This window comes from Megascapheus bottae, chromosome 9 (genome assembly GCF_031878675.1).
Source record: "Megascapheus bottae isolate mThoBot1 chromosome 9, mThoBot2.hap1, whole genome shotgun sequence".
In the NCBI taxonomy this organism is placed as follows: Eukaryota; Metazoa; Chordata; class Mammalia; order Rodentia; family Geomyidae; genus Megascapheus; species Megascapheus bottae.
The window spans coordinates 53,739,976-53,767,942 of NC_143517.1; the positions used below are offsets into that span (position 1 = coordinate 53,739,976).

The 27,967-nt window shown below is 36.9% G+C and overlaps 1 protein-coding gene across 1 annotated transcript; it reads right to left on the reverse strand.

The window, feature by feature from the left end:
• Positions 1–709: 709 nt before the first annotated feature.
• On the reverse strand, positions 710–27,937 carry Mrpl13 (mitochondrial ribosomal protein L13). The gene is made up of 7 exons (XM_090339327.1): positions 27,844–27,937; positions 26,667–26,790; positions 18,507–18,600; positions 15,105–15,165; positions 11,283–11,369; positions 8,526–8,647; positions 710–1,166 (listed from the first exon to the last, which is right to left on the reverse strand). Exons 1-7 carry the CDS (start codon positions 27,868–27,870, stop codon positions 1,145–1,147), a joined length of 537 nt encoding a protein of 178 aa, XP_090195453.1. The 5' UTR covers positions 27,871–27,937; the 3' UTR covers positions 710–1,144.
• Positions 27,938–27,967: the final 30 nt, after the last annotated feature.

Sequence of the window (27,967 nt, forward strand, 5' to 3'; positions counted from 1 at the left end):
AAGTAACTTGATATAGGAACTTGGCTGCAGACTGTTGCTCTGCTTTCTACTCTTCCACTAGCTTAGAACAGAAATGCATCATTGTTTTAAGTACACTCTCTCACAGGGATGTTTTGTTTGGCCCCAAATGAGACTAAATGGCTTTTTTGTTGTTATGCGGTACTGAGGCTTCAATTGAAGGCTCTAACACTTGAACCATTTCTATAGTTTTGGCTTTTTGCTAATCATACAGTCTTTCAGTTTTATATCCCACCTGGCTTTAAACCTTGACCCTCAGATTTCAGCCTCCTGACTATGTAGTATTTCAGCCGTGAGATATCAGCCAGCCCCCAGCAAGACACAATGTATTCTTGTACTACATGAGGTGAAAACACTTTGTATTTTCATGTCTCTGGAAAGCTGATGACAGAGGCCCTTGCTTCATTATTTTCAGTGTTGTCACCTATGTTGATCCATAAAGTCACATTTTCCTTTGTTCCCAAGCTTTGCAAGTTGGAATAAAGTGGAACAAACCACATAAGGCCATGGTTTGGGGATCAGAGAAGTGGTAGATCTGTTCTGCAAGGTCAGCACACACAGATGGCCAGTGCTCCCTACATTTACTTGGCATTAACTGGTGAAAAGTTGTTCAGGAACAAGGCTGACTCTGTGAGGGATTTGGTACACTATATACACATGTATTTATCAGTTTTCTTTCCGTACTGTTCTAGAGAACTGGACTGGCTATCTAGAACACAGAAATCAATGACAGCACTTTGCAAATACTTTAAAGGTTACAATGCTAAATTGGAAAGATGAGCTCAGCGGGAAGGGAGAGTAGGTAAAGTAGCCAAAAAAAGGAAACAGAGGGGAGGCTTGCTCACTGGGCATAAGAACAGGGATGCAGAACTTGAGAAAGACCCACAGTGATGGGCACTTTGGCAACTGATATCTGCGAGCTACAGACATGAAATGTGGCAATAAATAGTTAACCAACTCGGCAATTTCATTATCATTATTTATGACTTTGAGCTCAGGTTACATAAAATAAAGTATTTTATTACAATTTCCTGCCGGAGCCTTGCTGGGCACAGAAGTAGTCGTTTCATCCTTGTCCCAAAGGCAGACAAACTTCAGGAAGCAGCTTCATCACCTCACAAAATTTTTACAAACGGTAATCTTCAGGTCTGGAAGATAAAAGTAATACTTAAGTTTTCAGGAATCATGATTTCACTTTCTCTTGGCTGAGGACAAGATTTTTTGTCCTATTGAAGGCAAAAATAACTCTTCACTGAGAAATATCTATGAATAGTGCATGTAAATATTTGGTAAAAACATTCAAATCAAAGAAGAGTTAAGTAATAATTCTATATACCTTTAGAAAATATAAATATGGTACCCACTGTTTTTCATATTTTAGTAAGTTCAATTTTCATAAAGCTCTTCTCACAGAAAGGACTATTATGATCTTAAGAATTTGAAAGCTACCAAGATATGTGAAAGGGTATCAATGTATGTGAATTAATGCACCTTCTATCTGGCAAATATCATGTAACCCTTTTATTAATTACAATAAAAAAAAGAATTTGAAAGCCATATAAAATATACATTGACTTTATAAATACAAATTTTGAATAAGCAATCTCCCTGTGTTAAATTTTATTTTATTCATTTATCTTTTGAGATTGGGACAGCCAAGGCTGGCTTTGAATTCATATCCTCTTGCCTCAGCCTGTTGAATGCTGAGATTACAGGTGTACACTCAGTTGTAAATTTTCATTGTGGGGATGGGAGTTTGGCCTAGTGGTAGAGTGCTTTGCCTAGCATGCACGAAGACCGGGGTTCGATTCCTCAGTACCACATACATAGAAAAAAGCCAGAAGTGGTGCTGAGGCTCAAGTGGTAGAGCTCTAGCCTTGAGAAAGTCCAAGGACTATGCTCAGGCCCTGAACTCAAGCCCAGGACTGGCACCAAAAAAATATTTTCATTGTGATATATATGTACGCATATGTATGAATACATGACATATATATATACACACATATACCACAGGTATTTTGTCTTTTTACATACATATAGTTGTTTTTCCCATATTTATGTTTTTATAGGGTTATCATAACTACAAATCATTTCCCTTAGTAAATAGAGTATTTCCAGATACATGCTAAAGATCAAATGATGAGCAGAATCATAGCAAAAAGAAAAAGGAATTATATAAAATGTACAAAAGTAAAGTGTGCTGTTATCTTTCAATAGTGTATTGTTGCCATTAGGTTTTCAAGGAGTTTTCTACAGGAGGACGGTAACATATAACATGAACAGATAATTTTGAAACAGTTGTCAAAATATTTGATAGTTTAGAGGTCCTTCAGAAAGGAGATAGACTCTGACATCTAGCTTGAGAAAACATTTCCAGTCTGCTATTTTTTTCTCAAATTGAATACTCACGTGATACCAGATAACCCAGATCAGATGACCTAAATAGTATATTGCAACTTGAAATTGTTTAGTGTTAAACTGACAAGCACAGGCCCTGACCCAGGAAACAAGCCAGAAAGTCTTTGCCACATCAGCCATCCAGGACAACATGAAGAGAAGTTTGTCCCCGTGTTTATACGATGTCTTTCTGAATGTAAAAGCTGAAAACAGGGTCTAGGAAACAACATGATGTGATCCTTCCCAGCGGCCCCAGACCACCCATGCAATGCCTGCCATGTGACTGTGCAGACACTGCAGACCCTGGTGAAGTGACCCACGCATGCGAAGAAGCCATTTCTTCTCCCACCCCCCCCTTCCTGAACAAAGGGAGGTGGTGGTGCAATTGGAAAGAAATATGACATATGGTTCTATAAGCAGCTTCGGTAACTCCACTGGAGGAAACTGTGTCTAGTCACAGTCTCTAGCTGTCTCTCCATCAAAGGTAGTTGTTGAGTCCACAGGATGACGTACCATTGTTCTGGTGGAATTCAGAACTGGAAAGGTGGGTGAAGGGTGCCACTTTTTAGGTGTGTAGATATTGACCTTGGGAAAAGGGGGGCAAACAATGGCCCCATTTAGTTCAAAATAATTTTGGAGGATGAGAAGGGCCAGTTTGCCCTGGCAGAATGAGAAGTGAGAAGAAAGGCTGGGTTCAGGATTTTGAAAGAGGAATAACACACTGGGGAGAGGTGACTGGGAAGGGAGAGAGAAGAGGGAGAGAGAAGAGGAAGAGACAGAGGCAGGTGCTACAGAAAGACAACTATTCAAAGACAACTACTAATTTCCAGCTTCAAGAACACTGAAGATGGCAAAGTTATTTTTTCTGGATGGGAATCAGAAGACTATTTTTGAGTAGATGATAAGCTGGTAGACATTAGGGTCTGTAGTTTCAGGAAAATTGAGTGAAGTGGGGGCACATTGGTGTGTAACATTAATCCTTTCTCTCCCATCTCTCTTCTTTGTATCACATTACCCTGCTTAACACCTGACCATGGTCTGCTCTTGGGCAAAGTGGACATGTTTCAGAATAAAACACACCATCATCTGTTACAGGCCCTGGCTAGCCTTTCTGGGTCATTGTTCTTAACCTCCCTGGTCCCTCTGTATTGCCCCCGATGCTCGATAAAACTGTCACACTGAAAAAAAAAAAGAAAAAACAAAAACTGTCACACTGCAGGACTTGGTGCTTGAGATCTTCTCTGCTTGGTAAGACTTGAATCTTTTTTCTGCCTGACAAACTTGACTAACCTTCCAGATACCACCTGAAAGCACTATCTTCTGGCAAGCTCTTTATGACTTTTCCTTTCTAACCCTCACAGGCCACCTTTATCTAAGGCCATGGAAGAAACTCATGTATACTTCTATCTGAGATTTTGCAACCACACTGGCTCTCTCTTGTTCATAACACATGCTGAATGAACTAGTAGGAGGCACAAATGATAAGAACTGCTGGGAGACATTTTACTCACAACCACTTCATGAGAAACTTTTTTTTTTTTTGCCAGTCCCTAAGCTTCTATTGCTCAAGGCTAGCACTCTACCACTTGAGCCACAGCACCACTTCTGGTCTTTTCTGTGTAGGCTTTGTGCATGCTAGGCAAGCACTCTACTACTAGGCCGCACTCCTGGCCCTGAGAAAGTCATTTTTTAAAACACCACTTCACTCTCATAAATTAAGGCTGCATGTCTAAGGACACACACACAGTGAGGGAGTCGAGTGGATTTACAAATTCCCCCTTTCCTTTCTTTCTTTCTTTCTTTTTTTTTTTTTTTTTGCCAGTCCTGGGCTTGAGCTCAGGGCCTGAGCACTGTCCTTGCACTTTCCTCAAGGTTAGAGCTCTACCACTTGAGCCTCAGCACCATTTCCGGCTTTCTTCTATGTATGTGGTACCGAGGAATTTAACCCGGGTCTTCGTGCATGCTACGCAAGCACGCTACCACTAGGCCAAACTCCAGGCCTCCCCTTTCCTTTCTTTTTTCTGACAAGTAACTGGGAGCTCTGTGAGATGATCAATTTGGTCTTGGAAGGGACTGGGAAGTTCCATGGCCAATACACTGCACACTTGCGATGCTCACATAACCAATGGTGTGCTTTCACACAGAAGACAATCAATACTCCCTGGATTCAGGAGGCTCCCCGGAGGCAAGTCAGGCTTACACTAAATATGCTTCTATCTCGTTCTGTCAATGAAGCAGAAGCTGGCGCACGTATAACATATTTGTCCAGTATATTCCTTTCCACTTAGAGAGGGAGACCTAAGTAAGACATTAGCAGAAAAGGGGATAGCCCCTGTGGTTCACACCTACAACCTCAGTACTTGGGAGCCTAAGTAGGATGTGCTTTTTAAAAAAATGCCTTAAAAAATCAAGACTGAACATTTTAGAACAAATTATGACTTTTGTCCCTTTAATTACAATAAAATGGTATTGCCATTACATTCAATGAATACTTGTTAAAGTCAGAGTCTATAAAACACAGGGCCTGTACAAGGTCTGGGTTTTGTCATTTAAACAGATTGCTTTTTTGAACAGCCAGTCCAGTCCTGATCTGCTCCTATCCAAAAGAATCCTACAATGTAGAATGCCTAATCCGAGCAAAATTCAGTCCTGGAAATACTGAGGTCTATGGTTTTTGCCAATATGAACTGGTTGAAATGGATGGAAGCTGGAAAGTAGCCTGCTCTCCAAGTCCAGCTAATAACTTTTGACTGTGAAGGGGAGCAAATTAAGCTCGATCTCATGGGGAAGAATGCCACATGACCAGACCAGCATAGGATTATGGAAAATCTTACAGCTGGGCAGATCTCTGCTCTTGAGCAGATTCAGAACAAAGAAAAGAAAAATTTCTTGAGTGACTTTAAGTTTCTGATTTAAAGTGTATTTTACACAGACATAGGTGACTTTTTCTTAATATTACTTTAAGTAAAACAGAAGATTTTTTTTCTTTGTTTGGAGTAATAGTGGTTAGGTCAGAGGGTATGCACTGGGCTTAAGTCCTTATTTTCTCTTTCTCTCTCCTTCCCTCCTGCCCTCCCTCCCTCTCTTTTTCTGGGTCATGGGGCTTGAACTTGGCCTGGGCATTGTCCCTGAGCTCTTCAGCTCAAGGCTACTGCCCAAGCCCCACTTCCCATTTTCTAAGAATCTCAGGTACTTTTGTGCCCCGGCTGGCTTTGAACCTTGATTCTCAGATCTCAGCTTCTTGAGTATCTAGGATTACAAGTGTGAGCCATTGTGCCTGCCTGGCTTAAGTCCTCATTCTCTTTAAGAGTGGCTTAGTACAAGCTCATTGAATAAGATGCTTGCCAACAAAAGTCCAGGCTACTCTTCTTAGCACCAGAAATGTTCAGTTCCTGTACACATGTAAACCCTACAAATCTAATCCATTTCTTTGAAAAGACATTCCCAGATGACTTTCCCAGAAAGACATCATTCTTTCTTACCCTCACCACCCCTCCACCTCTGTTCACTGTGTACATTTCTCATAGAATATTCTATTAAGAGTAGGCCCCAGGAAGATAAGATATTCATCATAAATCTCTGTTTTTAAGCATTCATTGATGCTAACACTGAGTTCCTCTAAAAGATGAAAGTTTTGTTTGAAAACTCTCCATTCACAAGTAAGGAATTACAATGTATATCAATTCAAGTTGAGATTTCCCAACTACCTTTTAGTTTGTTTGTTTTCCCTGAGAAGCTCTGGTACAGAATTTTGTAAAACTTGAAAATAAAAAGTTTTATATGATCCAAATTAAAAAAAAATTAGTCTACACGAAAAAAAAAATTCCATTACAATCACAGCACTGTAACTTCCATGATTTGGTTTTGTGATGTGCTGGCAAAACTGCAGTCATTATAAAATATTTTTTGATACTGTTGAAGTAAGCTATCTGTCTGAAAGCTATAATCTCAGGCACGTGACCCACAAAGAAAGCAGAGTACTACAACCTTTTCTTTTTTTTTTTTGTCAGCCCTAGGACTTGAACTCAGGACCTTGGCACTGTCCTTGAGCTTTCTTAGGCTAGCGTTCTACTACCTGAGCCACAGCACCATTTCTAGCTTTTTCTATGTATGTAGTACTGAGGAATCAAACCCAGGTCTTCGTGCATGCTAGGCAAACACTCTACCACTAGGACAAACTCCTGGCCCTGCTTTTTTTCTTTTTCCCCTTTCTTAGGAAAGAAAAATTCTAAGGGCAAACCCTATGATCACCTCTTGTATAAGGCAAACACATCTATCTATTCCACCAAGAAATGTAAAACATAGCTCCATTACTATTGTCTCATAAGGTTATGTACTTGTGTAGAAGACATCAAATTACATATATAATTACATATATAAAGTAATTTAAGAAGTGAAATAACAGCCAATATCACCTATATGGGAAAATGGCTTTTAGTTTTTTAAAAATATATGGCTTGTCATAGATATTAGTTTCCTTCTTTATCTTCTACGATTATTTTAAAAAGTAATGAAGCATTTTTAGTTAGGAAAAGCAAACCTAATATGTTGAACAGAATATAACCTCTGTAAGTGATTTGCAATTGTTTATATAAAATCCCAATAATAGCTGTTTTTAATTAAAAATTAAATAAAACAATTTTGTTATCTGCTGGGTACAAAGCTTAACCTGACAATTATTATTGCCGTCTAAAAGCTCTTAACCTATAACAGAATAGCTAATATTTTACCAAAAGTTAGAAATACAGTAGTCCCAATTATTTTATAAACCAGTTAAAAAAATCAAAGCAGGCTACTTGGATGTCTATTTGCTTGTGGAGCAAGCCAGGGACATCTTTTTCAGTCAAGTCTTTGCACATTCACTATCAGGTCTGTCTTGAATAAATTCCAGCAACTACATTCCAAAGGAAGATTGCACTCTTGGCTTAGCTATTTTGGGTGGAACAAAGGCATATTTTATGTAGGTTCATCTTCCAGCAGATTTTATATATTTGTATAAAAGCAAGCTTGCATAAGCACTCTCCTTTTCAGTGCACTGTATGGCACTGTGTACCTAGCACTTATGAGAAGAACACTAGGAAGCAGAAACAACTAAAATGCTAGGCCAGTAAGGCAATGTTTTGCCACATGTGGCTATTGAAATTTGGATTTATTAGTTCTTAGTCAAAGTGGGTGCAGGGCTAGTGTTCCGTAACCACTTGTGGCCAGTGGCTACTGTATCTGAAGCTCAGGTAGAAAGCTTTCTCATCAATGTAGAAACTTGTCTGGGACAGACTGAAATAAAAGGCTTCTATTCCTTAGACAAGATTTGGTTAGGCCCAATGACTATCACATGTTTTTCATGTTGTAACAGACTAACTTGATTTGATGTCAGCTCTATTATGTGGGGAGAAGAAGATTTTGAAAGATTTATTTTAAATGACTAGTATTCCTATACCATGATACATCCTTAAATTTCAGAAAATGCATATCTACTTTATTATTTTGGCATTGGCAGCTAACATATGTTATTGTGTGACTACTTAAATGGAAAGACCATAACTTTAATAAACCATAAAGAGAAGCCTGCTGTTTAATGCTAATGCATATTCCTGCTATACAGAAATGCAGAGTAAAAAGGGTAGGAAAATCCATTCCCAGGGAAATCTCTAAAAAGCACACCAAGTAGTTCTAAGTTTCCTCAAAAGTCTCCTTTAAAATCACCATAGAAAAAACTCATTCTACTTCTATTCATATATAACAAAGATATTCAGTGATCTAATCAGTTTTTAAAAATGAAGCAGCAATTGCTTATTGAAGTAAGCATTTTGATCACACATTTTGGTTTTCCTAAGAATGATAATCTGTTGTGGATGGATGCTTGTTAGAGACATAATGCTTTGGTTAAACTGCTTTAGAGTACATTTGAGAATAGTCATGATCTATAACTGTGAGTGTTACAGATTTAAAGGCATCTTTGATAGCTCTAGTCTTTAGAAAAAGGTGTCACAGGAAAGGAATATAAACTCATTTATGTCAGCATGTCTGCAGTAATGAATTCCTTCTTCCTGTATCAGGGAATATTGAATTCCACTTTAAAGATGAACAAAAACAAGAGAAAGGACACTTACGGAGACCACAGTCTGGGGAAAGCATCTATTTCCTCCTGTGTATACTCATCCAGTCGTCTAGGCACTTTCCGTGGCTGAGGAAGCTCTTCCACTAAATTCTTAAGAATATCCTCTGGAATATCCTGTATTAAACAAATATAAGACTTAGTGTCTTTACTATATCGTTCAGGAATGAATTATTAACACTTAGGAACTAAAAATAAGTGAAAGTAACTGCTCTGTACATCACTATTAATAAAACATTAAAAAAAGGATAAAAGTATGCATAGAATGAGCAAATACCAGCTTTAATTTGTATAAACTTTTAAAACAGTTGACCAGCAATCTAAGTAATACCATTATAGCAATACACTGTAAAAGAAAAACAAAAACCCTATTTATAGAGCCAAATATGGTAGAACATGCCTTTAAAACTAGCCTTGGGGAGGTTGGGGTAGGAAGAAAGTGAGTTCAAGACCATATAGTAAGTGGTAAGACCCTGCCTCAGAAATATAAACAAACAAACAAACAAGCAACAACAACAAACTCAAAAAATTGCTTATTCCCTTTTTTGGCTGTAATCAGGTGCTGCTGGCTCACTGTCTCACTTTTTCTCCTGGTGAGTGTGCACATCTTCCCCAGGACTCGTGCACCCCGGGCCACTGCCTTTCCATTTGCCTGTCATGCTGCTGGCAGCTCCTAGAAATGGATCATGTAAACTGTGCACAGACTGGGTTGTTATCAATCTATACAAAACAAAGAGATAGGGCTGGTAGTAGATTGTATTGAGAACTATTCTAAATCTGTTTATAGTTCCCTCCTATCACTTCCACTGGGCATTTAAATAACCATGTAAAGCTGCAGATTCAGAACCAGCAGAGATGATATGTGACATGAAAGTGACAAGATTTACTTACAGAAAGGGAATATGTGATAGCTTTGTATTTATGAAAATGAATGACTCTTTCACAGTTCAAAATTTTGGAAGCCATCAGCAAAAGCCCGAGATCATTTGTAAAGACAGTTCCCAGAGCTGCTCACTCTGTGGGGACCACAGGGTCACATGGTGGCTGATAAATGTGTGCCAATCAATGGCATTCTGACAGACATGACTTTTCCAGACTTCCTTACCATTAAGAGGAATTTACAACTGATATGATTAGGCATTACACAGAACGAAAAACCCTCCTTTAGTCTGTACGCAGAAAAGGTGCCCAGAAATGTTAACTGAATGAATTTAGTGATGCTAAAAGTTCTTCACAAAGGGAGGCGTAGCCTAAGATGATCAAGCAGAGAAAAAGAATTAGTGTAAGGGCTTAGCCATTGCTTGCTTTGTTATTACTGTTTATGTAGCATTTTTTTTTTCTCTTAATGACAGGGTGTTACTATGTCTATCAGGCTAGCCTAGAATTCACTATGTGTCCTAGCTGGCCTTGAACTCATTATTCTCTGCCTATGTTGGGACTATAGGTAGGTATCACCACAATGTGCTGCATTTACAACTTTTCGTACAAATTCTAAAATCTGTAGAAGAGCTGTGAGACTACAGAGACTACTCATCAGAATATAGTGAGATCACAGTGAATACCTAAATTCCCAGTGGTTAACATGACATGTCTGTTTACTGGTTTTGTTTATTAGTATACTCTTTCTGGATGAACTGATTTGACAGTAACCTGCAAATTATTCAACCCTAATTTTTTTTTTTTTTTTTTTTTTTGGTCATAGGGCTTGAGCTTTGGGCCTGGGCACTGTCCCTGAGCAATTCAGCTCAAGGATACTGCCCTATCCCTTGAGTCACAGCGCTACTTCTAGTTTTCTAGTGGTTAATTGGAGATAAAGAGTCTCATGGACTTTTTAGTGCCCAGGCTGGCTTTGAACCATGATCCTCACATCTCAGCATCCTGAGTAGTTAGGATTATAGGCATGAGCCACTGTGCCCGGCTATCAACCCTAAAAATTTCAACAGGTATCTCCTATATATAAATATAGTCTATACATCTATGTTACAAGTGTATGCTTTACAAAGTGAACACCAATAAAATAATTTTTCATCTAATAAAAAAATAACATCCAACTTCGCAAAATTGGCATCTTTTATATAACTTTAAAACACTCACAGTTCGGTCAAGGATGACACAGTCCTTTAGTATGAAGAGTTCCTTTGCCTTCTTTTTATACAATTAGCATTTAGAAAAGATTAGGCCTATTATGCTTTAGAGTCTCCTTATATTTGGATTTTCCCAATTGTTTGCTTATGATAAAATACAGGGTTTTTTTTTTTTTGGTAGAAGCTATATGGTTTATTTTGAATTTTCAGTGTTTCAATAGCAAGTGGCAGATGATGTCACATACCAAGAGGGGATGATCTTGGGTTTGTGATAAAATAATCTCGAACTGGCTCACAGTTTGAGTCTTTATTTATGAGTTTGTCTGTTATTTTACTATTATTATCAATGTGGAAAGTGAAATGACCTGTGCAAGTGTATAAAACCCATAATAACATTGCCCCTTTTCTCAAGAAAGAGTTCCTAGTTAAAAAGACAGCAGATAATAAAATGGAAAGCACTTGAAGATTCTTGTTAGTCTAATGATGGCCTGTTTTATGGCTTAAAACAGAATGACTTATCATTTTATATATGTGCATGCTTTATATGAGTATATTTAAAAATATAAAATACAACAGAATTTGGGATAAGCCTAGCAATATGTAAGGAAGAGAAAATGTCTACTGGAACATTAGTAAAGGCATCTTTTTACTAATGATTATGGACCCACCTCATCTGGGAAAAGATGTAGCCTTTGCATCATTGTTTTCCTATGAAGGTTTTTTGGCAGCATGCCATAAATAGCCAGTTTTACAATCTGAAAAACAAATACACTTAGTAAGAAAAAGTTGACTTGGGATATAAAGAAAGTAAACAACTAGATAAGCTGACAAAAATTCCTTACTGTGGTTTAGCATGAATGTCAGAAAGAGAAATATGTGAAAGTTGACACAAAAGGAATATATGCTTGTATATTATCATTTTTTAGACTGTAAAGTATTACATAGTTTTTTTTCATTTAAAAAGAAAAGACAACAAAAACTTAAAACAATTTACCTTTGTGCTACTTTTAAATAGCCGCATAAGAAATTCTCTAGCTTTATGCAAGAAACTGTGGTTCAAATGATCTGTCATACACAGCAGAATTTAGGGTGCTTTCAACTTGTTTCTTCCTGGTTGGCAGGTTTTCAATTTATAAATTAAGACTAACTACAGCTATGAAACATACTCTGTAAGACACAAGCCTACAACAGCAGTCATGGCTGACACTGTAGGAAAACTTACCATGTGAACATTGGTAAGTATTAGTCAACATTTTGAAATGTTTCTTATGATGTGGGGAAGCAGCCATTGTATCTACTCATTTAGCAGATAAGGAAAAGGATTTAGTTAAGATAAAAAATTTCCTTAGTTTTCTGTACCTAATAAATGTAGGTGTTGGAACTCAAAGCAAGCATTGCACCCCCAGAAACAGGTACCCCATATATGCAATCCACTCTCTGTAACTTACACAGATGCCAATGCCCTTTTCCCTTCTCTATCCATTCACAAAGTGGTAATTTAACTTTTCCATGACTTATTTCTTTTATGGTTCTATGTATTGCTGAACATAATTCCATGTACAATTGGTCAAGGCCTCAGTTTTCCCCTGTGTCCCACATCTCCCGGGGTGGGGGAGGTCTTCCGGGTATATAATATATACAGATATACTGTCGGTTCTTCATGAAAGTACTGAGACTTTTGAAGTATTAAGTAGATTTATATCACTTGCACAAAAAATTCCACAAGATAATCTGACGTATACTAGAGTCAAACCACTAAAAGAAAACGTATTAACAGGACTCCATTGTAGAGGTTCCTATCTCTTTTACTCACTTATTAAATCAGTATATATCTTAGGACAGATAAAAGATAATGACATCACATATATTTTCTGTGTGAGTTCTGTATAGAATCTATGTTGTAGAGACTTAGAATTCACTTGCTACTGTCACATATACCACATTTCAAGTAGCTGAAAGCCAAGTGGCTACAGGCTATCACAGCTGGTAGGACAGAAAGAAGATTTCCATTGGACATTTCTATTGGACAGCACTGATCTAGGGACTGTTTACTTGATCCTCTTAAACGCATCCTCATAGTAAGTAAATTCTATTGATTGGATACATGGAACTTATTTTTCATGACCTTAGAAAATGTAGTATTTATCTGAATTACTATGTTGACATTTAAAAAATGTGTTCAATTAAAATGCAAACATCGTACTCAAAGTAGTGAAAGTGAGAAAATATAAAAATGTCACATACTAACAAGGAGGAAATGATAAAGGAAAAACATGTGTAGTATCATGTACACATAATCTAGTTGATATACATCAAGGATAAAGACTTCAGGAAATCCAGAAAGTAAAAAAGACAGGACAAGTATGTGTGAATTAATGTGAAAGACCTTCTTCATAGAGCCTTATTACAGGACATGTGCCATTTATTTCGCATAAAGGAATTGTATTAGGTATAAGGAGTTAACAGTGCAGGAAAACTACACTAAAATTAAAGTTTTTCTGTCTAGTTATAATATTTAAAAATATTAAAGAAAGTTATTACCTAAATATTAAGTCTATGTATTTTATGCCAAGCCTACCCTTATAATCAGATGTCTACAATAAGAAAATTCTACAATAAGTCAGATAAACCAAGTACTAAATTAGCAAATTACGTCTGTAGACACACTTGACTATTCCAAACACAACTAGAAATAAAACAACTGACCCCTTCCTTAAAAAGATAGTTTTTTCCCAAAATTAAAGTCAAAGTTAAGTTTTCTAAAATAGTAAGATCTTTTAATGAGATAATAATAAAATACATTTAACTGAAATATTTTCTGTACCTACCTCAAAGTTATAATTCATTTCAACATTTGAAATATTTCCTGCAAGGGCCATCAAATTCTAACACTGTCATCAATTCTTTATGTTAAAAAGTTGGACTATGGTGCCTCCTAGTGTACAGTTAAATTTTATGAGTAAAAATAGAAATGAATTTTACAAACTCCCTAAATATTTGTAAAGTATTAAAAGTACAATTCATTGTAATAGTTATAGTATATATTGCCAGCATTCTTTGCTATAATTTTCAATATATGTTTTGTAAATCATATTGTTAGAAAGATTACAATAACCTGTAATAGTCTAAAAATACTAGCTAGAAAGCAACATTGAATCCTATTTTCTGAACCCACTTCTGAAAATCGATATAAATAAAATCAATAGTAATGAAACCTAAACTACTACAAGAAAACAAAAGGAAGATTTAGAAATACATAGGCATATTTTCTGAGTAGGACTGCCCAGAAAGTAAACACAGGAATTAAAAAAACAAAAAACAAATAGGACTGCAGCTAGGTGCCAGTGATTCACTCCTATAATCCTAGGTACTCAGGAGGCTGAGGTCTGAGGATCACAGTTCAAAGCCAGCCCACATAGTAAAGTCCATGAGACTCTTATCTGCAACTAACTACTCAACACCAGAAATGCAGTTATGGCTCACATGGTAGAGCGCTGGCCTTAAGCAAAAGACTCAGGAACCAGGACAATGCTCAGGCCATGACTTCAAGCCCCAAGACTGGCACTTACACACAGATGCATGCAGGCACATACAACCTCCCTTCCCTCCCAACACACACAAAAAGGAAAAGGACTACATCAAATTAAAGTTTCTGCATATCAAAAGAGCCAGAATAAAGACACAATTCACAGGAGCTCAGGAGGCTGAGACCTAAGGGCTCAAACTAGTGTGATCAGAAAAGCCAAGTGGGAGTGGGAATCCTGGAGCTCAAAACCTTGTTTCAGTATTATGAAAACGAAAACAAAAAACTAGAATAAAACCTTGATCAGAGAAAGTATGTAAATTGGGAAAAGAGTAATGTAAAGAGTCCATAAGGTCTACACAACAGAAAATGACAAAGGCAAATACATATCAGAAAGTGGCTGATGTAGTCTGTATTAGGAAAAAACAGACTTGTTATAAAGATAAAGAAGGTTAGTATACATTATGCTTGACTTATTCTTCAGGAAAGATCAAAATTGTAAAATTAATCTGACTCAATTTTCAGAATATATAAAATGAAAACCAAGATTGTAATAATAATAAACTAACGTGATAATAATCAAATACTGATAAAACTTACTTAGCATGTTTATTTATATATATACATATATACATAGTCACATAGATATAAACACATACATTTGTCTCTATCTCTTCTCCAAGGTATTAAGAGTAAGTTAATCATATTCTACATAATTTACAGACGTTAAGAAATCCCAAAGGAAAGCACAAGAATTCTTCGATTAAATGTATAGCATAATAGAGTAATTTGAAAACACACATAGAACTGAATGATGAGACTAATACTTATCAAAGCTTGTGAGACATACTTAAAGTGAAGCTTTTATTACACTGAATGGCAATTACATTAGAAAAGAAAGATTATTTAAAAACCAGAGCCTAAACCCGTCTTCCCCAGATAGCAAATAAAAACTCAGTAGACTTACAGCCACTGGATCCCGTTGGTGAAGCTGAGCGGCTGTTACTTGTCTAAATCCACCGGGGTATCTGTTAAAAGAAGCAAAGATAATTAATCTGGGCATAGGCTATGGTATTGTAACTTAAACCGATCATTCTTTTTAATAAACACTTGTTTCTGAACTAAGATAATTATTAATGAATTAAGTAGTAATCCACACTTATGGAAAGGCTACCTCCTAAAATGAGCAACTACCTCATAAGTACTTTTAACTTTCTTGGTATAATTCTATTATTGTTTGCATTTTTAGTCATTCATTCATTCGTTTCACATAGGTAGCTTATTACTTCTTGATCGATAAAATAGCAATGACTCAAATATATCATGGTCACAAAATATTAAATTTGAAACATTTACAATTTGAAATATTCAAATTACAAACGGTGGAAGGGAAGGCCTAGAAAGGCTTAGATCTAGAAAAGTGGCATGCCATTTGATTCTGAAGTCAAGCTCACGTTCCAAACAGATAATGATTCTGATTTTTTTCTTCCGTTGGGGTGTGCGTATAGGTGTGTATGTCTGTGTATGTGTATTGGGGCTTGAACTCAGGGTCTTGCACAGGCACCAATTTTGTTCCAGATTGGCATTCTACTATTTGAATCATAACTTTGCTTCAGATTTAGCTAGCTGATTAGAGATAAATCTCTTGGATTTGTCTGCCTTGATTGGCTTTGAACTCTAATCTTCAGATCTCAGCTTTTCGAGTAACTAGGATTATAGGCCTGAGCCAATAGCACCTAACTCCTATTTCTTTTAATGGCTCCTAAAAGATTACTACTTTAGATTTTGCTCAAATAATAAAATATTTCCTGTGTTCATATAAAATTTTATTTTAAAACATGGATAAAATGGGATAGTACACAGTACTGAAGTAAGCTTAGTACCATGGGTGTCTTAGATCCAGGTCTAAAAACTATATTTTGCAAGTGGTTTTCCCAGTATAATAGGAGAAACTTTGTTTTATCTTTCTATACATGATTTTACTCAAAACAAGCAAAACAATACCTGCTAATTTACTTCACAATGCTGTATGAATCAAATAAGAAAACATTTGTGAAAACCAAAACACATTGATATACACAGATGTAAGGATTTTTTTGTCCTGAGAAAAGTTTCAAAATTTTAGGGAATGGAAAAAAGTAGAAATGCAAGAAAAATTTAAGGTTACATAAATGTGATTTCATCCAAGAGAATTTAAAAACATTCTAAAAATGACTAAAGGCATCAAATTTTAGGAATAAAATATAAGAAATAAAATTTAGAGATTTGCTGAGAAGGATGGTTTGTTTTCAAACTGATTTGACTTCCATGGAATTTGTTTTAGAAAATGAAATAGCCAACTAGGCTTCTATTTCTCTCTTCTCTGCATGGGAAAACTACCTTTTATGCTAAAAAAAAAAAAAGATAATTAAAAAAAATTTAAATACTGGGATGGCAAATTCTAAGGCAAAATGCCACTTATGCTATATTTTTGGAGCTTGGATTTCTTCCTGAGTATCTGGAAAGCTAATGTGGAATTCTGAGTTGGGAATGATTTGAGTAATGGAATACTCATTGATTTTTACTACTGAAAAATAACTACATTTTTCCCCTCCGCTATGAGATATCCTGGACAGAGTGGGGTAAATCGATTTAAAATACTAGCTGTGGGTTCTTGAAATTAATGAACACTTACTGAATGTCTATTGTTTGGGTACTGAGGATGCACAAATACACCAGCATCCTGTCCCCAGTCTAAAGATGATGAAATATTCTGTAGCTACAACTAAGAGTAAGCCATATTTCTAAATCATGCCAATATTTTTAGATGGCAAAGAGTGAGATGCTAACATTAACCTCCAACTCATGTAACTTTTAAAAAAATTAGAAGTGAGCATTCACAAAAACAAAGATTTTGAGATTCTAAGTCAGAAGAAATTGCAAAGGAAAATGAAGAACTAATTATACAAAGACGAAAAAGCACCATAAGGAAAATTTATAGCAAGCAAAAAATATAACAGTAGATTAATAATGGCTAAAATATTCATAGAAAATAACATGAAAAGCAGGGAATCTCATTACTGTGCAAATAAAAAAAATCAGAGTTTAAGAGAGGCTGGGTGTGGCAATGCATGTCTATAATCCCAGCTACTCAAGAGGTGGTGATCTGGAGGATTCTAGTTCCAGACCAGGCAAAGAAGTTAGTGAGCATGGTGTTTTATCCTATCTTCTCAGCTAAACAGGAGGCACCAGCAGACCAATCATAGTCCAAGGCTGTTTCTACAGAAAAACATGAGCCCTTAACAACAAAACCAGGTTGCTTTTTTTTTTTTTTTTCAAATCACGCAGTACAGTCCATGCTTATTAAGTGTAAGGCCAAGATCCAACTCCAGTTCTACCCAAATAAACCAACATTGGGGGAGAGTTCTTAACGATTATTTATAAAGACAAACTGTATCAGAACAATGGTAGATACCTCATAGAAACCATGAAAGCAGGGTCAGGAGTTTGGCCTAGAGGTAGAGTACTTGCCTAGAATGCATAAAGACCTGGGTTTGAGTTGAGGTCGGTGGTGCTGTGGCTCACTGGTAGAGCGCTAGCCTTGAGGAAAGCCTAAGGACAGTGCTCAAGCCCTGAGGTCAAGCCCCAGGACTGGAGGGGGGGGGGGGGGAAAGACACCTCAAGAGCAAGGAGAGTTCAATACATTCAACAAGGCAATCCTTTATCCTTTATTTTATTATTAAAATACAGTCCGAGACTGGAACCTGAACTTGGTACCTGCCATTCTCACTCACTGGCTTATGGTCTACCAAGTGAGTCAGGCCTCCAACCCTAAATCATCCTTCAAAATCAAGAGAGATCTTCCATCATCAACACAAACTAAAGCCCTTTTCCTTCCTTCCTTCCTTCCTTCCTTCCTTCCTTCCTTCCTTCCTTCCTTCCTTCCTTCCTTCCTTCTCTCCCTCCCTCCCCCTTCCTTCCTTCCTTCCTTCCTTCCCTCCTTCCTTCCTTCCTTCCTTCCTTCCTTCCTTTCTTTCTTTCTTTCTTTCTTCCTTTCTTTCTTTTTCTTTCTTTCTTTCTTCTAAAGCCATTTCTGACCACTAAGCCAGCAGTGTGGAAGATACATAAAGGAATACTACACACACAAGAGGAAGAGATACACAAATGGATTTACTAACTTTTTTTAGATAAACAAATACGGCCAGGTAGTATGGCAGAGTTTGGAGTTTGGTTTGCTTGAGTAAATTATACATGTGATGCGGGTAAAACCAGTACTTTCTTAAATGGCAGTATCTGAAAAATAACTTTTTACCTTGTAAATAAGAGCAACTGTGTTTTAAAATCCAAACATTTTCAGTGTCTACTTTCCTTGACAACATGATTTTCTTACCCAGTATGAGAGGAATATACTTTTTGTTCCCATTTATTTCCAGAAAATGCAATATGTCTTGTGTTCATTATGACAACATGATCCCCACAGTCACCTAGATTTAAAAAGAAATAAAGCACTTGATTAAAAAAAAAAAGCTGGGTATGGTAGCTCATACCTATAATCCTAGATATTCAGGAGGCTGAGATCTGAGGATCACAGCTTAAAGCCAGCTCAGCACTAAAGAATGTGAAATTCTGTATCTCCAATTAATCACTAGAAAACAGAAGTGGGGCTGTGGCTAAGGGGTAGAGTGGTAGCCTTGAGCTCAAGAGCTCCGGGATAGCACCCAGGCCACAGTTCAATCCCCATGATCCACCAAATAAATAAATGAATAAATAAAAATTTAAAAAAATTTGAGAAGTAGTCTTTGTTATTTATAAAGTTATCAACCTGCAAACAATATATTGGAGAAAGAAAAAGCAAGTCATAGTATAATGCAATCCTTGAATAGTTATACTTTTTAAAAATACAATACCTAAGCATAGAAAAAGTTGGCTGGCAATTTGGAAAATTCCAACATAGGAAGCTATAAGAAATTTAATAAAGATGCCAATAACAACAATACATCTTTTAGAGGCAAATGATTATTATACTCCATTCTTTACACTAATAATTCACTCTACCAAAATGGTTATACATTAGTACTCTGAAAAATCTGATAGAAATTTTCCTTTATAAACAATGGAAAAAATAGAAACATTATGTGTACAGATGTAAAAGAAAGCATGGTTTTCCAATAGGCAAATTGAAAACAAATGCTATACATTATAGTTGATTATTATTTTCTTTAAAGTAAGAGAACAATGGAACATTTACAGCTTTATGCTTGTTTAACAACTGCTAAAGGCTTTTTCCAGCCATATTTAATGAACTTTTAACTGTCATTCTCCACTATGATTATAAACATATTTGACGGAACACATGACCTCAAAAATTAAGTGCACTGTACTAATTTCCTCCAGAAAAATATTGCTAAGTGTGCTTGTGACCGTTCCTTTTTTTTTTTTTTTTTGCCAGTCCTGGGCCTGAGCTCAGGGCTTGAGCACTGTTCTTGGACTTTCTCAAGGCTAGCACTCTACCACTTGAGCCTCAGCACAACTTCCAGCTTTTTGCTATGTATGTGGGGTACCGAGGAATCGAACCTGGGTCTCCGTGCATGCTAGGCAAGCACTCTACCACGAGGCCAAACTCCCGGCCCTGTGACCATTCCTTTAAGAACAAACTTTAAAAATCGGCAAGGAGTTTTTCTTGTAAATTACTACTCATGACAAAAATCGGGCAATCTGAAATGTTTACTAAATGTCTATTTTATGAAAAGGAAAAACTTCAAAGGATTCTAGAAGTGTATTTAAAAACAAATGCTGCTGAAGATAAGAAGTATGCCTAAGTACAGTATATAAACTCTGAAGATTACATAGTAAAATTTCATGCACATTGAACTCAAACAGCAAAATGTTCAGAGACAGACCATATTCTACATGGACAAGGAAGTGGATTTTCATCACTAAAAGACAGAGAACATGGTGGTTTGAAGGAAAGATCTCAAAGCTTGCTGTCACTAAGACTCTAAAGGAATCTTCTAATATTTGGAAAAAGAAATGGCAAAGATTCCTAAAAGTGATACCTGGTGGGTTCCTAAGGCAGGTGGATTGCTAGCAGATCTCAGTTCTGCTCTTTAGGGGTTTGGTTCATCTACTTCCATAAGGAAGGACTCACAGTTTTTCTCCCTCAAAATTGCCTGGGAGAGTAGAAAGTAACATTGACTCCATATCCTCCAGATGCATGGTAATAACTGAGGCATTTCTCATCACTTATACTGGAATTCTCACTGCAATCAACTACTGAGCCACTGGTTTTGGAGATGTAGTCTCAAGGACTTTTCTGTGCAAGCTGGCTTCAGGTCTTGGTCCTGAGATCCAACCTCCTGTGTAGCTAGGATCACAAGTATAAGCCACCAGTGCTCGGCTCTACTTACAACTGCCTTATTAGCCTGCTTTCTCTATCTCTAACCTCTACTTTTTAGGACACACATGTGTGTGTGCACACACACTCGAGGCACACTCACACAACCTGAGTTTCTTTTGCTTGAGCTAGCGCTTTACTGCTGAGGCCACATCTCCATTTCTGGCCTTTTTTTTTTTTTTTTTTTTTTTTTTTTTAATGCGGGTGGGTAGGGAGGTAGTTAACTGGAAGTAAAGAGTCTCATGGACTTTCCTACCCATGATTCTTAGATCTCAGCCTGAGGCTCCTTCATCTACCTTCACTCCACTTTTATATTTTAATGAGCAAAAATAAGTCCAAGGTTAAATTTCTCATCTCAGATTGCATGGCTTGTAAGTGGCAAATGTAAAAATTTGGAACCCAACACCAATGACTTAAAAAACAAGTTCTACCCTTTCACTATAGCCGGGATGGCAAGAAGTGGTGACACTGTCATCAGATGGCACTGACTCAGATGTCCTTCCTAACACAGTATGTCTAGGTTAACTGACCACTCTGTACTTTACCACATCTCATGTACCAATCCTTTCTGAGATATTAGAAAGGGTAAATTTTTTTTCCCCTTTAATCAAGTTCCTTTAGGGGAACTCCACTTGCTTTTCCTAGATGTGTTATTCTAGGGTATTTAATTTCACTAGGAATGCCTGCATGATATAGCTTTATTTGTATCCATATATTGGAGCATCAAGTTTCAACATACCTACTGACTGGATTTTTCCAATATAAAAATCAGGGCTGGGAGTTTGGCCTAGTGGTGGAGTGCTTGCTTAGCATGCACGAAGACTGGGGTTCGATTCCTCGGTCCTACATACATAGAAAAAAGCTGGAAGTGGTGCTAAGGCTCAAGTGGTAGAGCTCTAGCATTGAGAAAGTCCAAGGACAGTGCTCATGCTTTGTGCCCAAGCCCAGGACTGGCCAAAAATAAAATAAAATAAAAAATCAGCACCTTAATTCTACAAATACAAGTAAATTTATCTTTGGATTAGAATGCTTTATTTTAGCAAGGCAATTGTATGATGTTATTTTCTACTTAAAGTTAAATCCCTTTTGGATGGGAAGCCTTTTTCTGTGAAAGGCCATTTAGGTATTTACATCTTTTAGGGCTATATAAAATGATCAAATGACAGACGGGTCCAGGTAGCAATGAGACACATTGTGTTTGTCCTTTCAAAAAGCAAATGATTTCCACCAACAGTTGTAAGGCTTGATGTGCTATATAAAGGGTAGGCTGTACAGGGCTTGACGCGGAAGAACAAAAAGACAACCTCAAGGACACATATGTGCACGCTTGCATGGGAGCATGTACGCATGCAACATGGGAAATCACCAGAAATGCATGAGAATTTGTGTGCATGTGTATCACAAGGAGATCACAGGAAAATGCTTCAGGAGAGGATTTTGAGGGCTATATAAAGGCCTGATGTTCCCTACTCCTGCCTTATATAATAAGAGTAGTATATAATGGCTAGTACTGTAACACTACTCATAGCAAAAGTGTTAAAATTATTCCTGTTGTTCACATTACACTCTTTCTGAGATAATACTGAGATTCCTTATGTAGGAAGATTTTTGAGATACCTGTGTTAAATCTGGTAGAAGTCTCAAATTCTCCCCAAATCCGATAATTCTTTTTCACTAATGAATATCCCAGTCATTATTAAACTTATTAGTGTCAAATATTCATCTTGCTGCAGGGAATATAGTAAGGAATATCACTTGATTCTTTGTTCTTTATGGAGGCTGTTGGGCAATAAAGAACCAATCAAATAAGTAAATATACAAGGTGCCAGTAGCAGGTAAAATTAGGGAAATAAAGAATGGGAGCATTATGAATTGGCATAGTGTTTTTCCATTAAGTTTTCATTTTTTTGGAATAGATTTCTAAGAGTGCAACTGCGATGCTATATGGTAAACTCATGTTTAGTTTTATGGGAAACTGCTCTCCTCTTTTCCAGTGTCTGTATCATTTTACATTTCTACTGCATGAGATGAAGACTCCAGTTCTCTGCCTTCTCATCAGCATTCACTGCCACTATTTTTTTTATTTCAGCTATTCTGGTGAAATTTCACTGTGACGTAAATTGGCATTTCTCTGTCTTATGTCAGACATCTCCTAATGCATTTTTCCCATTTCCTAATTAGATTGTGGGGATTTTCCCCCGCTAAATTTCAACAGACATCTTTACACATTCTAGATATAAGTTTTTTGTTGGCTTTCTCCTGGTCTGTATTGTATCTTTTCATTCCCCTCAGAGTCAAGCTCCTCCTTAGAAGTTCTTTATTTAAAGTCTTAAGAGTCCTTAGAAGGTAACATGGGGAGAGGAGCCGGGGGTCGTCTCATTCCTTCAAATAGTGCAGTATTGCTTTTAGATACTCAAAAGATTTGATGTCAGAAATGTTTGAAAAATAGCTATTCCAAATGAGTGATAACTAAGCTTGGCTTTGGCCTTTATTCTCATTTCCAAATTTTGGAAGGACAGATATTCAAATATCTACTTCACTATTATTTTTGGCATCCCTACCTAACTGAGACAGTGACATGTAGGTTATCATAAAATCTGAGGGTAAAGATTTATTGTGATATAACTTAATGCCAATTTTCAAATATTTACTTCAAAAAAGAGTTAAGTATTATAGATACAACCTGAAGCAAAAAAAAAAAATCTCCATCAGTGTTTTATTGAATGAAACCCTAGGAAAAAGGGGCAAGATAAACATGCAGTTTACACTGCAAAGTTAAAACAATCTGACAATCATGATTTCAAATGGACACAACTTAACTAAACAGTAAGATAGCTACTCTAGTTAGGCAACTTTATAAGAGGCATATACAAACTATAAGGCAGAATAATGGATCAGACCATAAATCTGAACTTTTCTGAATTACGATATGTTCTCATGAGTAGCATTACCCTTTAGGAACTGTAACTTTTATTACATTCCATGCAGGCGAGGACAATTATATTAGATAATATAACATTAGGGAAAAGCTCCCCTGGAGCAAATCTATTAGAAGTGAAGCCCTCTTGAAGAGCAAGTCATAATCCACAAATTAGCACTTGCTTTCTTTTGACTTATCAGTTAGAAAAATTAAACACATTAAGAAACATTCGAAGTTTCAAATTTAGGACAGTTTTAATCAAAAGCATAAAAAGAACTCTTTTTTTTAAATAAACTTATAAAATTTTTAATTGTAATTAATAGAAGGGTTACATTATATTCACTAGATAGAAAGTGAATTACTTCATAAACATTGATACCCTTTCTCATGTTTTTTGTCCCCATTTCCCTACCCTATCACTCCCATCTTGTCTTTCCCCCTTCCCTATTCTACTTCAAATACACAAATAAACATATATACAATATACCAGATAACAAGGTAAGATACTGTAACAATATGAGAAAAACTAAGGGACAGCAAAAGAGATAAGAGATAACATAGTACATTAAGAATAACAATCACTCATTATATGGTTTTGTTTCTATATCCTGGAGGTCCTTTCATTTAGCCTCATCCTATATGGCCTTATGTATCTAGGTTTTGCCCTATTGTAAACCTCTACTATACTAATTATGACAAATGAGGGAAACCATTGAGCCTGTGTTCCTTTGAGTCTGGCTTACTTCACTTAATAAAGCATAAAAGAATTCTTTAATTCTTTTTCTAATTTCCTATCATTTGCATATTCATCCACATTTTCCACAAAAATAAGCTTTGTAGGAATTAGGGGTGAACATCAGTGGCAAAGAGCTTGCTTGACATGTGTGAGGCCTGGAGTTTAATCCTTAGTATCACACACACACAGATAATGAAAAAATAAGAGAACAAAAACCCTTCTAAATGGACAGTTAATTGATTTTCTTTCTATAACACTTTACCAAGGTCCTTTGACAAATAAGGTTCAAATACACACACACATACATATATACCCAAACACACACACACACACACATATATACCCAAACACACACACACACACACACACACACACACACACACACACACACACACACACACGCTGCATGCTGATACATTATTGGCCAAGTTTTACAGGCATGCCTACAAGTATAACCATTTGTAATAATATTTTCCTGAGAAATTGTAGACGAATTTTCAAATAAACAGTTTCAGCAATTATAAGTTTGGTAAACTAATAAATGTAGAAATAAACTCTTAAAAAAAACCAGAGTGTTTGTCTAGCATGCACGATACCCTAGGTTTGATTCCTCAGTATCACATAAACAGAAAAGACTGGCTCAAATAGTAGAGTGCAAGCCTTGAGCAAAAGAAGCTCAGGGACAGTATTCAGGCCCTGAGTTCAAGCTCCAGGTCTGACAAAACAAACAAACCAAAAAACAATGTATGAAGAGATATGGAAATTGTTTTCAAGCTGCGGAATGTGGCCCAATTCAATTGAAAACTTGATTGTGGTGACATCTTGTGGCCATGAGCAGTTCTGCTGATGTAAGTTACATATTCAATATACTGAGACTAAAAAATGAACATAGTCTTTAAAAAGTAAATTTTCACAATAAACCTGGTTTCTATTATTGGAACAGATGTTCTGACAGGTGTCCACAGCAGAGTCCATATTCATTAGTACTTAGTGAGCGGTAAGATATGTGTATACTGGTGTGTAATTGAAAGGACAGATGGTAACTGCTCTACTTGGAGATGGAAATTAGGTGACTATTACAGTTCTATTTTCCCTCAAATTTTATATCATTAGCATTTCCACGGAAAGCCTTGCGAGCTACCTTGTGGAGGAAAAGCAGGGAGTGTGGCTATCAATCACCCTCCAGTGGACTGTGACTCTACTTCCTTGCTTCACCTTTCATTTTTGGTCTATTCTGTGTCATATTTCCAATTGTTTATAATGGGTGTGAGCTTCAAAATCCTCTGGTATGTAATAGACACATACACTCCTTCTCAACTTCCCAAGGCCTTCTGCCTCTATTGATAATTTTGTATGGCCCAACAAAGGATCTTATAAACATTCAAATGGCCCTTGCTTTAAAATATTCCCTAACTCTGGTATTACAGGGCTGTATAATGTTCCTAGGTCCAAGGAAATTGTGGTACACCTTAGGACAAAAATGTGTGCTGGCCAAGAGTTAAATATTAGAGAATCAGATTTCTCTCTCTTTCTCTCCCCGACCCTCCACCCACTCAATTTCTTTAAACTGAAACCCATACCAGTAAGGTTAGGTACTGACTGACTGATGAAAATGTAGCAACCAGAGGCTTAAAGGAATTTAATCCTGCATTTCCCTTAGAAGCAGTGGTTCACTGTTCCTTAATCCAGTGTTCATGATGACATTATAGAACATGACTCCTGGGAATAACAAGAACTGGCTATGCTTAATAATAATCATTGTCATTAGTTACTATTCAACTCTATACACAGACACATGCATACCTTTGTATGTTTAGTATATCTCTAAATAAAAAGGAAGGCCAAAACACAAATCAGTGGAAGCAAATGCTATTGAAAGGAAAAGGGAGTTGAAGATTAAGAACTGACATGGGACCTGGTAATGAAGTACCTCATTACCTAAGGTTAAGTTGAACTCCTTACTCTTCCAGATTAAAAACAAACTCTTCTGTTTTAGAAAAAGATACAAAAAGGACAAATCTGTTCATTTGAAACAGTGAACTATACCTAGGTAGCTTTCCACATACTGGGAAAGGAGTTTTTAGAAAAGATAACATGATTTATTTTCAAAGGCTCTATTCACATCCATGAAATAATGTGTACTATGTGTAAAAAAAAAAAAGCATGTTCAATTTATTATTAATTTGCACATGTGTGAAAATGTCATAATAAAACCCAATAAAGGGCCGGGAGTTTGGCCTAGTGGTTAAAGTGCTTGCCTAGCATGCATGAAGACCCGGGTTCGATTCCTAGGTACCACACACATAGAAAAAAGCCAGAAGTGGTGCTGAGGCTCAAGTGGTAGAGCTCTAGCCTTGAGAAAGTCCAAGGACAGTGCTCAGGCCCTGAGCTCAAGCCCAGGACTGGCAAAAAAAAAAAAAAAAACCCAATAAAACAATAAAAAAGATTCTATCAGAGGTTGAAAAACTATAGATGCCAATGACAAGTGTAATGTACTTACTCAGTTGATGGTACATGGGTTTATGCAATCCCTGAAGTTTTACTGATGCCACGGCAGCAAGTTTGCCAGGAGGCTGCATCTTCCCATCTAAAAGATACCACATCCGAGAAAAAGTGGCCCATTGCTTGAAAACAAAAAAGAATACAAAAATTTAGATGTATAGTCCATCATATGTACATTTAGTTTTATACTGAGAGTAGGTCAGTGTTCCTGAAGACAATTCAGGAACTGAGTTCTAGGGGAGAGTTAAATAAAATCATGTGGGCAAGAAAGTTTGGCCGAAATTGAACGTATTTGACTTTTAAATTACCTTTTAATTACATATCTTTAGGTTGCTTCAAACATAGGACACTGTATTTATATTTAGTATTTATCTGAAATGTAAAAAAACAACAACAAAAAACCAACCTATAAAGATCTGGACTGAATGCTCTTATTAGTACTAAATTCGTTACTTTTACTGAAAACAAACAAACAAAAAAACTTCTTCCATAAAAAATACAAATGCAGGGCTGGGAGTTTGGCCTAGTGGTAGAGTGCTTGCCTAGCATGCACACATTAAAAAAAAAAAAAGTGACACTGTGGTGCAAGTGGCAGACCATTCGTCTTGAAAAAAGCCCAATGACAGTGCTCAGGCCCTGAGCACAAGGCCAGGACTGGAAAAATAAAAAAATAAAAAAAAAATTACAAATGCATGGCCACAATGTGAAAGGACTGTAACATATTTTAAGTGTTAGCTCTCACTTCCTGTATTTGCCTTGTCCCAGGGGACACACAAGGCTGCAGGACGTATACTTGAGGTGGCCCTGGGCCAAGTCATGTTGAACTACCAAATCCAAAACCAACTCCTACTCTTCACTGCTTCGTAAATCCTTAGAATACGCTCTTCCGGCTGTTCAATTTTTTTTTTTAAGATAACCTTCAAGCAAACCCTCGTTTCTTCTTTAATGTAGACCAACAGTAAGTCCTTTGAGATAGTCTACTGGTTAAAAAAAAAAAAAAATCCCTGACCACTTTGCAAACGTTGGCGGGGTCTGACCGGTTCAGTCGCATGTCTAGCCTGGTTGACCGCAAATAACCTTTCTGATTCTGCCCTCCGCAGACCCCCATCTCTGAAACAATGTATTCCCCATCCACCAGCAACGGTGTTCCCCCGAAAACAAGGCCCCAAGCTCACCTGGTGGGCCTTGGAGAAACTCGACATGGTCCTGCCTTCCTCACCGGCAGGGCGGGACCCTGCGTTTCCGGAAGTCCAGCCAGGTGTCACCCATTTCAGGCGCCGGGCAGGAAATGCATGAGTG